Source organism: Papaver somniferum, chromosome 7, assembly GCF_003573695.1.
Source record: "Papaver somniferum cultivar HN1 chromosome 7, ASM357369v1, whole genome shotgun sequence".
Lineage (NCBI taxonomy): Eukaryota > Viridiplantae > Streptophyta > Magnoliopsida > Ranunculales > Papaveraceae > Papaver > Papaver somniferum.
In genome coordinates this window covers 167,075,321-167,089,307 of record NC_039364.1, presented here as the reverse complement: position 1 = coordinate 167,089,307, position 13,987 = coordinate 167,075,321, and the positions used below count along the sequence as shown (strand labels likewise).

At 36.7% G+C, this 13,987-nt stretch overlaps 1 protein-coding gene and 1 non-coding gene across 2 annotated transcripts; both read left to right on the top strand.

The window, feature by feature from the left end:
- The first annotated feature begins 2,343 nt into the window (after positions 1–2,343).
- TRNAC-GCA lies at positions 2,344–2,415 on the top strand. The gene has a single exon. It is a non-coding gene; the product is annotated as a tRNA-Cys (tRNA).
- Positions 2,416–2,499: 84 nt separating this feature from the next.
- Positions 2,500–5,148, top strand: LOC113299008 (UV-stimulated scaffold protein A homolog). The gene is made up of 2 exons (XM_026547933.1): positions 2,500–2,751; positions 3,151–5,148. The coding sequence occupies exons 1-2, from the start codon at positions 2,563–2,565 to the stop codon at positions 4,912–4,914; spliced, it is 1,953 nt and encodes a 650-aa protein (XP_026403718.1). The 5' UTR covers positions 2,500–2,562; the 3' UTR covers positions 4,915–5,148.
- The last annotated feature ends 8,839 nt before the right edge of the window (positions 5,149–13,987 follow it).

Genomic DNA, 13,987 nt, shown 5'->3' with positions numbered 1-13,987 from the left:
GTCGAGAACTTCCGACAGTCGGCGGACTGGGTTCGCGGACTTGGCAAGCCAATTCCACAATCCTCCCGACTTCTCTTGATCAACAAAGTTCGAAAACTTCAGTTCAAGGAATACATGGTTATGTAATCTAAACTCTCATTTCAATCATTGAGACATTCTCAGAGGACGCTATGTAGCCGTTATTCACAAACCGATTCACGTCAGAGCAATTCTCAAAGTGATTGAAACTTTTCATGACTTTCGTCACTAGGTGAAGATAAACTTGATCAAAGCGAAACGCTTTACCAACACACGATTTCGAGATAAAAGATAAGCAATGAATGCTCAGCTCGAAATGTCAAATGTGTATGATCTAGTCTATATAGCATACGACTTTTGTCTCATAAGAAGTAGGAGATAGAATATATAGACTTTTGAGTGATAGATAAGTTCAAGTCTCCACATACCTTTTTGTTGATGAAGTTCCACGGTTCCTTGTACAGATCTTAGTCGTTGTATGATGAATCTCCATGAAGTCCAAGATATTTATCTATAAGATCCTTTAACTGAAGATGTTGTAGAGAAGATACATCTCCATCAACCAAGCATCAGATGGGAATTTGAGTAACCCAAGCCTAATCCAAGACATTTATCTGTTCACCATTTCTCACACACCACCTTAAACCGGCTTTAAGAATTTCACGACCTCGAATTGTACTCTTCCAACACCAAGAAGAGTTTTTATGCAAAGTAGCATCCCATAACGTATCAGAACTAGTATACTTGGCAGAGAACAGAGAGCCTACTAAATTGATTGACTGCATAATGATATGTCAAGCTGTTTTAGCAAGGAAAAGTAGATTATGAAATTCTAGGTTTCGAATGCCTAAGCTACCATCCTCTATAGGCATGCAGACTTTGTCCAAAGAAATTGTTTTTGTAGTGTGTCTATAAAGTTAAAAATGCCTTTATGTAATCTAATGAGGTCATAAGGTGATTAAATGAAGGATATATCACAGATTTATCAGAATATATCTCCTTGACATGTTTAAAGAAGACAATTTAACCAAGTAATCTAGGAAGTGACTAGTATGTTGTCTACACCAAGGTATGTGGCAACCCGAATATTTACCTGGATGAGAGACAAGTTTCATGTGTAAACCTCTTGTTATATGCATGGATATGCGTTTGGGCAAATTTTCCGAAAAGCAAACACTGGACTTCTGAAAATTAATGGTCTGACCAGACCAATGACAATATGTTTCCAAAATTTTGGAAATAGCCTTAATATTCTTGAGAGAGTAGCTTCAAGAAACATGATGTTGTCGTCGGCATGAAGCTATGAGAAATAAGAAGAGCACTAGAAGTAATTCGAAAACCTTTCAAGGTGCCTCGAGTATACTTTCATCAAATAGTCTAGATAAAACCTCTCACCATAGGATAAAAAAATCATGATGTCTAAATCCTTTATGAGGGAAGAAAAGTTCACTAGGACTGATTTATTTATTTTGTAAGTAAAAAAAAAAAGACAGTCACTAGGACTGCCATTGATCAAATATGGTAACTAATAGTGGAAATACTAAAACCCCATCCAAGAAGAATGAAACCCAAAAACTTTCATATAATAAAACTTCTATAAATTAATATTTTTGGGACTGGTGAATTCTATCAATTTAGCGAAATATTAATTTATCGATAAATTAATAAATTATTAATATATCGAAACATACTAAATTTCAATTCATTTCAAAAATAAATGTGGATATCATTTTCGTAAAATAACATCTAGAAATTTTATTTTCTAGTTATATGTAGCATATTATATGCCAAAAATTCATACAACAAGAAGAACAACATAAAAAAATCACTTTGAAATTTCTCAAGGGACTATAAAAAATTAGAGATGAAGTCCAATATTATACAATTATGAACAAGAAACAAACAACTTTGAACTCCTATTCATGATATAGTGTTATTATACTGATTATTAACTTATATATATATATTAATTGGGTCCTATTGAAAACTTAGATTTCTTATTATCTTATATAAATTTAGCGGGGTTATTAATTTAACATACTGACCCAAATTGGATCCCGTAAAAAATATTATTTTAGCAAAATTATTAATTTATCGCGGATTAAGCTAACAAAATTTTGTTGTAACAGTAACCACAAAAGGTAAACTCATTTATCGTAAATTTTCCCATAATCTAACTTCAGCTCCATCCAACCCCATATACAACATGTTGCATTTCCTTAAGATTTTATTGGTAACAACACGTCCCCATACCATCTAACCTTATACACAACGTGTTGCATGTCTTAACAACAGGTTTGGAAAACAAAGAATTCAGAGACAAATGGGTCCATAGCTCAGTGGTAGAGCATTTGACTGCAGATCAAGAGGTCACCGGTTCGAACCCGGTTGGGCCCTTTTTGGGTGGGTATTGTTGCACCGGGTATATAAAGGTGCGTTTTGTTTTTCCTTTTGAATTTTTCAAATTTTTCGAAGAATTAGGTCAAAATCACAATCATATAGAGGTTTTGGGGAAGGGGAAGACAATTTGAGAGGTGGAGAGCAATGGAAGAAGACAGTGACGGCCGATCAGGTAAAGCGAGAATGTTAATAGAGAAAGCAACAAATTCAGTAGAACCAGAAGTCGATCCTCGACTTGTGAAAGCTATTAAATTTGTCGTTCGTTCTTCAGACTCCGAAATTAAACTCGCAGTTGAAACCCTAATGGAAAATATGAAAGAAAATCACTCTCAGGTGTTTTTTTTTTTTTTTTTGTCATTAAGAACATCCCTAGCGAAATTCAGCTTTTTAATCTACTTTTAAATAATGTTCTTTTTTTTTTTTTTTTTTTTCTGAAATCATGTTTCATAGCAGATATGTGATAACTATCAGTCAAGGCTTAGCGACACATTTTGGATTTTTTTTTTTTTTTGTAGGACATAATATTTTGCCTAGAAATTTTCTGTTAAAAATGAAATAGGTTGTGTTTTTCGGTCGTACACTATAGAAGCTGTGATTTGATTGGAACCTGAGTATTCTTTGTTATTGGAAATTTGCACCATTCTCATGGTAGTTTCTTTCATGTTTTGTATTTAAGTGAAAGTCTGAAAGTAGTCTGTGAATCGTTGATCTTACTATGGAATGCTTATGCAGGTGAGGTATTTAGCGCTTTTCATAGTTGACGAATTGTTCATGCGGTCGAAGCTGTTCAGATCTCTCTTTGTTGTGAAATTTGATCTATTTTTGAGTTTGAGTATTGGCTTCAGAAGAGATCTGCCACTTCCTGCTCCTGCACCTATTGCTACCCGTTTACGCTCTAAAGCTATTGAGTTCCTGGAGAAGTGGAACACTTCTTTTGGGCTTCATTACAGACAAATTCGATTGGGGTTTGATTATTTAAAAAACACCCTGAACTTTCAGTTTCCTAATCTTCAGGCAAATGCAGCTCGGATACAGCAAGAGAGAAGGGAAAGAGAGATTAGATCAAAAGAGATTTTGTTGAAGAAGTTTGAAACTTTAAGTCAAAATCTCTCATCGATTAAGGATGAGATTCAAATAACTGTTGAAGAGATAAGGCAGTGTCTAGACATTCTTCGTACGAATGAAGCTGATGACATCATGCTGGATACCCCCGAAGAGGATGAGGTTGAGGATTTCAGGTGCTCCTCCTTAATGGAGATTCGCCTCGAGTCCTTGAGAGAAAGTGAAAAGCTACGTGAGACCAGCGAGAATAAGGTGATATTTGATGCATTAAGGGAATTGTACAAGCTCCTAATAACAAAACACTTGGTTTCGGTGCAAGAGTGGATATCTGTTCTTATTAGAGTTGAACCAGAAGACACCAGTTTCAGAGATTCCATGTTAAGAGAATTCATAGATTTACAAAATCATCTCAAGTCGGTGAGAAAGACATGCGAAAATTCTGGTTGTGCTCTTACGGATTCAAAAAACGACAAGGAAGAGGATTTCTGGGAGGAGGGTAAGGTAGAAGTATGCGGTTATGGAAGTAGCAGCACGCCTGCAAAGGCAAACAAAGATGCTGCCTGCATGTCGGCTGTCATTACAAAGTCAAATATAACCCCTAGACAGATTACTGATTCTAATGCCAGCAAGAGGTTAGATGGAGAAGGTGAAGACTCTGAGTCAAACCCCCTAAGGAGAAAGCTTCTGTCTGAAGCTCCAGTGGTGAATTGGGGATCTTCCTTGTCTAACTGGGGATCAAACTGGGATGTTTTGGCTAACCAAAGAGGATTAGAGCTTGAGGGTCATTGGGGTAGGGTAGATTATGATGCGGTTATTCCAGCGGAAAAAATTGCGGAGTTGAATGTTCAAGCAAGTGTATACAAGGAAGAGCATGTTGATATCCAACCGTGCCTTGCTCCTCTGAGAAAAGGAGGAGTCTGTCAAAGAAGAGATTTAAAGATATGCCCATTTCATGGACCCGTTATACCTAGAGATGCTGAAGGAAACCCAATAAATCAAGTTTCATTGGCAGAAAAGGAAATTACCAAAATGGAAACTGAAGAGGTTATTGCTCGACAATTAGCAGAACAGGCAGTGAAGAATGTAAGGGAAAGAGAGAAAGATGAAGTAAAGAAGAGAGTGACTGATAGGAAGTTGTTGAGCCGTGCAAAACTTGCCAATGTGCGTGAACACAATGAAGTTGTTCTACGTGATGCTGCAGTTGCGTCAACCTCACGCTCTGCATTTGTTGGACAAGATGGGGAAACACAACATCAGACTACAAGATCGTCTATAAAGGGTAAAAAGCCGTCACTAGCGTCTATGCTGCGTAAGAAAGTAACCTCAAAAGATAGATTGTCACAGAGACTTTTAAATACGCGTGCTACAGTAAGGCAGTTAACCGTTGGTGAAGATTCCAAGTACAGAGAGGCTTATCCAAATCATCAATGGTAGAGAACATGACTATTTTTGGTTTTATGCCTGCAATCAGAAGGTCTATTATTAATTTTTTTCATTATTTAGCTTTACTCGGAGCTGTTTTGTCACCATAATGTCTGTTACTTTCATACAGGGTTACTAGATTGTTGTAGGAATAAAAATTGGTGCCCTGTATTAGGGTTGGAACTTGAAAGCTGTAATTTTCTGTAAACAGTTTGGTTTATTAAAATTCAATTGTGATTCTGAATATTTGTACCTCTGGCTAAAGAAAAACGATGGTTTGCTTTGGATTGCTGGGATGTTGACCAGCTAAGGATAGATCCGGGTCAACTTACCACTATTCCGTGGAGTGCTTAAAGAGACAACTTACGTTGATCTTGAACGTAAAAATGAGAGTTCGAAACATAACTATTTTCCTAAAAACCTACAACACCAATAAATTATTAACTGAGGGTGCTGATATCAGTAAAGAAAGACGGTATACGTACTTGTACTACTTGTATCTATAATACAAAACAGAAAGAGCTTTTGAGCTTGGACGGTCGGATAACATTTTGAGAGACAAACGTTATATCCGACCATCCAAATCTTATCCCAGCGAAAAACATCCGACGGTCGTCATTTCTGAAACCCCTCTTATCATGAATCCAAATTTATTAATCTTTAATTATTGCATCACTTCTTAACTCAAGATATTCAAAGAAACATTAAATGAAATCATAATATATCATACATGCATTAATTGGATATAGTGGTGGTATGATGAACCTAATGAGAAATGAGATTTATTTATTTTTATTCATAACTCATAAGTGAAATATGCATACACACTATTACTAAAATGATTTTGTGTTCGCTTTTGGATAATTTGTATGAATAATTTCACAATGTGTTTATAGACATTATTTTCGCTTAAAACAAAATAGAAAACTATCATGCAAAGGAACACGATTGAAAGTCCGGATTTTTTTTTTTTACACCAATCAGATATCAATTTAAAGCAGTGTCGTTACGGCACTAGCTATTTTTAGATATTTATTAGAACTCTCTGTTAACCTCATGTCGTGCCGTTACGGCACGGGTTATTTCTAGTCTAAAACAAAAGAGAAGGCGAGTGGTAAGTATTTCATCGTAAGCGGAGACTCGATCAGCTAAACTCCTACAATAGAACTTTGATAAATTAATCCTCGATAAATTAATTACTTCGCTAAAATAGTAGATTTTTCTGGTCCCAACTAGGCTTAGATAAGCTAAATTTTAATTCGATAAATTAATAACTTCGCTAAAATAATAATTTTTTCTGATCCCAACGCTATTAATTTATTGAAATTTTACTGTACTTAAGAGTCAGGCTCCTGGCCAACTCGGCCAACCCGGATATAGTTTGTTAACTTACCAGACAGACTAACGAAAAGCTAAAGAAAAATTTTAACCATGATTTTAACCTTTTTACTGGTGCTCTCAAGTCTCAACTATTGCATATTTTAACCTTTTTACTGGTGCTCTCAACTATTGCATTGCATGTAATATTGTAATCCAAAAATTTAACCTCTATTATGTAAGATGACGTTATTAAGTGGCCCACCATTTCTACAAGCAGAACAATCGAGACTTCACTCGATATTCAAGTTGGATAAAGATGACCGTTTGAAGGATAGGCATGTAATTCCCCACCCTTAATCACGTGACACATGTACTATGAGGTGGCATCACCAAAGCTAAACCTTGTAACTATATATATCCTTACAAAGGAGTTTGTAATTTGGGACCGACAAGAAATGAAAGTGATAATAAAATGGAACAAAGTTCCACTTTCTCCGACATTTCTTTAGCCTCCTTTCATTAGTGTTACACCAATAAATTAGTATACGAACCATTAATGTCATTTTATTCATCTCTCAATTATTGAGCATGAAAACAGAACACGTTATCAGCACGAATTGTTCAATAGCTATGATGGTTCTGTTTGATCGATTAACGGAGATGAAACGTCAATATTCATATCAATCAGGATTATTCTCTTCCTTCCCTAACTTTCTTTGCCTTGATTTTATTAATATGGTTTTAGTATGATACTTACCTTATTGTTTTTATTGTGATCAGGGTATCATAATAAATTAAGATTTCAATCTCTATTAAATCTTATATTAACTAAGGCGCATATATATCGGCAGAATACATATGTTAATTAGTAATTGTTGGTAAGTATGGGATGGTGAGTATCGCAACTCTATGAACTTTGTTAATTTTTTTTTATCATATTATTATGGTACTAACGGTTTTTAATATCAGTAAAGCGAGAAATTATCGCATCCTTGAAGGATAGCGTAAATTTGATTTTCTCAGCTTTGATAATCTCCAGAAATTTTAAAATAATTCCACCAGAAGATGGGACATCGTGTAGCATAATATGGGTGCAAAATGTGTGCTCCGCTAGCATGTTGGTCCCAGAAGTGACCCGATACAAAACTGCTAGCCGTTACTATCGGCGGTCCCTGAAGTGACCAACTAGGAAACTTTGTCATAAACAGTTTATCCATCTGCGCACTTGTAAACTAATATTTCGTTGACCCTGAAGGTGACGAAGTTGGATATTTGTTGATATTGTGTTAGTGCCATATGTGTTTTGATGTTTATCTTTTGTTTTAAGTTTTGTTTATTTTCTTTGCTTATTTTTGTAAGTAATCGATTTCAGAAGCAATCCATGAGACGTTGTCGACTCCAGAAGCAGTCCAACATATATTTGTGCCTTCCTGTAATAATCCAAAATTTATGGGTTCGAGCAGTAATCCATAAAATAGACTCCAGAAGTGATCTGTCGAAATTTTTGGATTTCAGGAATAACCCATAAAATTTTGGGTTCCCGAAGTAGCCGATGGTTACCAAATGTTTTTGTTGATGTCTCTACTATTTTTCTCCCGTCTATCTTTACCAAAGGATATGGATTCCAGAAGTAATCTATCCAGTAAAGATATGGATGATGGTGATATTTGTCTCAAAGACATTGGAACAACAAACACAAATTTTCGAACCACTTTTATAACCTTGTAGAGGTTTTTCGAAATGTAAAATATCATTTCAGGTTCGAATAATATGATAGATGGCTCCGGAAAGAGCGTATCATTTTGGTGGTATAACGGTCATCATTATTGATGCATTATATTATCCGGATTCCTAAAGAATCTGTTGAGTTTTTGAGAATATTTGGTATTACCATCTTTAAACGATAAATGAGCATTTTTATGGAGTATTTTGTTACTTCATTTGTTTTTGTGCCAGAAGCACGTTTAGAGAAGCTTGAGGCTATCTCTTTTATGGGGTGTGCCATATAAAAAATCTATAAGTAAAATCTCACATTGTCATTAGCCAAAAGTTTGACCTTGATTTTTCATGCTCAGGCATGGTCGGTATGGACACCAAAGTTCTACCAAGATGAGTAGACAATACAAAATGCTCATAGACATCCTTTACAGAAACTGAAGCTTCTGCTAGTAGATAAGGATGTAAATTGTGTTGTTTGTTCCCTAAGACATTTATCTATTTAAATGGCATTAACATAAGCATTACGGTAACTCGTTGAATCACCAACATTCATGCATAAGGTTTGGTGATATTTGTAGGACTTATTCACCCTACACTATGGACAAGTTTTCAATACTTTGTGGTATTGATAGACACATCCGTTGAATGGTATCTTATATATTAACACGTAATGCCATATTTGCCGAACTGTTTGTGCAAATCTTCTGGTTGTGTATCCACTTCCAATTAAGTCTATTTATTTTAATGGTAAATTGACAGGCTTTTGATGCTTCGCCTTCAGTTGGTATTATGTCGAGAACTATATAGCACATGTGCGTACTCAACATGGTATTGTTGAGTTCTTTGTTTAAGCATATTTAGTTTATTGCTCGAACAACTATTTACCATCGATACTGGCTTGGGAAGCAACCTTACATTTCAAATTTACGTGTTTGGTCCATGGCGTCACCGAACTATATATGTTGGTTTCAGTTCATAAGACATTTTAAACCCTACACTGGTAATGTCTTATTGAAGATGAGACTGTATTCCCGTCGTTAGGGGGAGGAAGTAAGCCGTCAAAAAGGAACGGCGTGAAATGTCTCATCTCTTGTCGAGTCTGCAGCTGTTTTTTGGTACTTTTTGTGTAGTTAAATTAAAACCCAAAAACTATCATGAGCAGATTTGCCTTTGAAAATCAGGCAATTATGGGACCAGAAGTTTCCAGAAATGAGACAGTAATATTTCCGCCATGATCACGAAAACTAAGATGCCACCAGAAGTTGGCATGACAACCTTCCACTAGAAGTTGGCATGAGTAAGGTTTATCACCTTTAAGGTTCTCCCATTTTAATCAGGGGGAGAAAAGTCACCACAAGAGGATGGCGTGAACTATGTTGATAACCTTAAAAAAAAATTCCTGCCTTAATCAGGGGGAGAAAAACCGCCACCAGAAAATGGCACGCACTATGTCGACAAACTTAAGGTCTCTCTTGAAGTCGGGGAGATTACAGTCAAATGAAATTTTGCAATATCGACAATTGAGTAGGTTATCTGATTAAGTTTTTATACTGATCAAATAAAGTATGGTTGCCACTAGAATTGGCGTGAAACATCTCATTTGTTTTCTCACACCAAGATATTGGATGTAATTTAGGTGTTGGAGATTACTCATGATTAAAACAAATAACTGCAGTAGCTCTGGGAAAATATTGTTTGTCACTTGCTTGAAGATGCAGACACAAGAAGTTGTCACAGCAGGTTAAATCATGCATCTCGCAATGACCAAGTCGTGTGCTAAAATACACTTGAGGCCTGAATAACTTCCTCATATATGCCTCTTAAAAGAGAGTCCAATCACTTTCCTAATATGTGGTGCTCTTGAAGAGAGACTACAGATAGTGCTCGTGGAGACTATCAGAATATGATCCACATTCTCTAAGTTTGAAACTCATTATTGAAGATGAGGAGATGATGATTCCCCTGAAGTGGCGTTGGTATCAGTTTGTGAAATTCTCTTGAATGTGCAAAATCGTATATATATGATTGTCGATTACTGTCTACAATAGTGGTTGTCTACCCCTCTGCAGAGGAACATCAACATTGTGATTGGTAGGCATATAATTTGATCCCCTCAACTAAGGCAGAAGATGGAATCTCTCTAAAAAGCGCAAAAGTTCGGATACGACTCACACCGTAAAATTGTGAGGCCTGAAAATTACAGGTTGGTGTTTGAGATGAAGCGCAGAGAGAGTAAAATAATCGCGTAAAGTGCGACTTGAGGGTTTTCATGTTGAACCCCCAGAATTGGTTCTGTGAAACGAAAAGTATTCTCCTAATATAGATGCATTTTAGCGTGGTAGTCCCTGAAGGACTCATATTGCATCTTGTTATGAGTAGTGGATGTAATAAATCCCTGAAGGATTCGAGTCTCTAACTCAGACAGCCACCTGACTTTGTGAACTATGTCGATAAATCATTATCACCACATAGGAGAAATTCGCGAGCAATCCTTGTATGTGTTTTATGTTCTTGGTATAAGGTTAAAATCCGAATGGATTGATGGTATAATTTTTGGCTTCATAAAGAGCCCTTAATAGCGCAAAAATCTTGTAGATGGGAAAAAACGATTTGCAGGTTTTTAAGGAATTGAGGAGACGACCGTACGGAGGAGACTCCTCGAACCGAGCGAAATGTTAAACCTCACACAGATGCACCGCTGCAAAAGGGGTGCTTTAGATTCGAGAGATCAATCTGTAGTACTCCGGCCTAAATCAAGACAATGACCGTTCCAGAGTAAATTCGGTCACAATAGAGGATGGGTTGATCTGTAGGAGGGAAGCTGAGAAATGCGTGGAATCAATGGTAATCAAAGATTGTGGGTGTATGAATTCTGAATATGATAAGCTATGAATGATTGAAATTGCTCAATTGAGAGTAGTTGCTCAATTGATGAGTTGATGATCTCGTGTTGTCAGTTTGACGTGAGATTGATGATACTGATGATGCTGATGATTCAATCATGATTCAGAGACTTATTTATATTGCTTGAATTTTAGACACCATGATCCCATGAAGTGTGACAGTTGATGTAATCAAGGAGTGGGGAAGTGGAGATCGTGTTTGAAACCAGTTGCTCAACGTGTGGAGACTTGGTCGATTTTCCACCCACTACCTCGTGAATTCCTTCAACTGATTGCACGACTTGCTCACATTCCATCATGTGTTTGAACACACGTGCCGTAGACCTCCAGACCAAAACCCTAAGTGATATCCCCCCAAGTGACACGATTGACGTCTCGTGGTTTGTTAGTAAATTGATGACTTCGTGGTTTGATGAGACGATGAGTCCATGTAGTTGCTGAGTGTCGAACATGATGTTCTGAAACTCATGAGTTGAACATGTCATGAGATATAGGTATAGTTCTTACGATGAAGCGAGTAAGTATTGCTCATTCGATGGATCGTTGAATATTGATTGTTGAACCAATATTCCTTGGTTTGAGCAAATATTTATCATCTGAGCAAGTGTTTCTCGTGTGATGAATTGTTGAATATTTTATCGTCTGAGCATGTGTTGCTCATCTGATGGATTATTGGCAGCGTACCAAAAATATTAATTAGAATATTGGTCGTTGAACCGAGCATAATTAATAAAATTAATGACCATGAGGTCGTCGTAAAATTATTAAGGTTGGAATATGGAATGATGATCCTTGGATTCAGAAACCCTAATTTGATCAATTGATGATCAATTCATGGTTCGTCAGAATTTCAACCATAGGACGAAAGGGGGAGCGACTACATGTGAACGTGGATCAACCATGTAGTTTCCATATGCTCACGTGAGCAAATACGAAGAACTCCTGAAGAGTTGACGATTTGTTGGTGGAAGAATGATTAAATGCTGGCTTAATCATTTATTCAAAAATGCTCGTCTGAGCCTTAGGTGAGAAAACCTAATTAATTATGACGAGGCGAGGGACCGACCATGGAGTTATGAAACCGGTCCTGGGTTGTCACGTGACCGCCTGACGATCACTTCATGAAAATCCAAAGTGTTTGGAAGAGTTTTGGACCTAATACGAGCAATTGTGCAAATTAGGTCAAAATTGTGAAAATTGATGGGACCGGCTTCCTTGAGCCAAAGATCCGATCTTGGTCGGTCAAGATAGCATGCTCGTGTCCCTAAGGCGTCCGCGTCTCAGTCCTGAGAATTTTGATATTTTCTGGCGTGCAATTGAGCATCCATTCGAGAAAATATGCCAAAATTAGGGTTTCGACGAAACTGAGGAAAACACCATGAGATGATGAAAAATAATTATAAAATAAGGAATGAGGAGGCGTGGGACCTCCGTGGTCAAGGAATGGTCGACCGGTCGTGACCACGGTCCCGTGGTGCCTTTTCCTTAATTTTATAATATTTTGATGATTTTATGAAAAATTCATGAATTTTGAGAAATTTGATGAATTTAGGGAGTTTCCATGAATTGAAGGAGTTTTCATGAGTTCATGGAAGAAAAATATTAAAATAATAAAAACAAGGGTATGTGGGACCATGAAGGCATGGCCGGCCGACTATGGACCGGTCCCAAAAAAATTTCATTATTTTTTATTTTTTTTAGGTATTTTTGATGATTTGAGGGAATTTTTCCTAATTTGAGAGAAATACCATAAAATCAAGGAATTTGATGAATTCAAGAAAAAATAGGATAAATAAAAATAAAATAATAAAGCAAAGGGCGTGTGAGACCAGCTAGGGCATGGCCGGCTGGCTAGTGGCCCGGTCCTACAAGTTTTCATTATTTTATTTTATTATTATATGATGATTTGTGCAAAAAATACCATGAAATCAAGGAGTTTTTTCATGAAATTAGAGAAATAATAATAATAATAATAATAATAATAAAATAATAAGGAACCGTGGGGTGTGGGGTCGGCTGGGACCAAGGCATGGCCGGTTGGCTAATGGTCACGCCCGACACTCCTTTCCTTAATTTTATATTATTTGTTATGGATTTATGGAAGTACCATGAAACCGAGGAGCTTCCTCGAGACGGAGGAGATTTAATCAGATGAGAGAATTTTCATCAAATCATGGAAAATAATAAAAATGTATTAAAAATATAAAACTGGCGTGGAACTGACCACGGCACGGTCGATAGGTCGTGTGTCCGTGTTCCCAGCACCTTGGTCAATATTTTTAATTATTTATTATTTTCGTCCCTATTTTGCATAGGTTCATCGTTTCATTGTATTTTGAAATACTCGTTCGTGCGGTGACTGTTAGTGTATCGTCGTTGAATACACTTTCACCATTTGAATCGGGCCTTACTTAAAGGTAACTTAGACGCCCGGTTGTTGATTATTTATTACTAATTGTGGAATTCAGTGGAGAATAATTCACAAAACTGAGTAATAAGATGTTTATTATTAATTCATAGGATCAGCTGAGGATTCGACTACGAATTCAGAATAATAAAGTGAGTATTACCATTCCGTGGGATCGTAGATTCGACCATAGAATCGGAGTAATTAAGATTTATCTATTACCATTTATGAGACCAGTTGTGGATTCGATCATGAAATCAGAGTAATGAGATAATATAGTTATTACTATTCTATGAGATCAAGCCGTGGATTCGATCATAGAATCAAAACAATTGTTTATTGCCATTCCGTGGGACCAGTCGCAGATTCGACCATGGAATAGGAGCAATTGTTATTGCCATTCCATGGGACCAGTCGTGGATTCGACCATGGAATAGGATCAATTGTTATTGCCATTCCATGGGACCAGTCGTGGATTCGACCATGGAATATGATCAATTGTTATTTTCATTCCATGGGACCAGTCGTGGATTCGACCATGGAATAAGAGCAATTGTAATTAGGAATAATTAACTTTGTGGCTCTATACTAGTAGAGCAAGCTGTCTAGGAGCATTAATTATCCCGATATGAGCTTTTCGGTAAGTCATATCCTTTATATAGTCATGGTAAACTCGTTGTTTGTTCCTGAAGACGTTATCGCTCTATACTAGCAGAGCAAGCTGTCTAGGAGCCGT

Bases quoted from the DNA above. Each gene is read 5' to 3' on its own strand.
- LOC113299008 (XM_026547933.1), top strand. From the start codon at position 2,563: ATGGAAGAAGACAGTGACGGCCGATCAGGTAAAGCGAGAATGTTAATA. The intron at 2,752-3,150 runs GTGTTTTTTTTT...ATGCTTATGCAG, and splicing joins TGAAAGAAAATCACTCTCAG to GTGAGGTATTTAGCGCTTTT.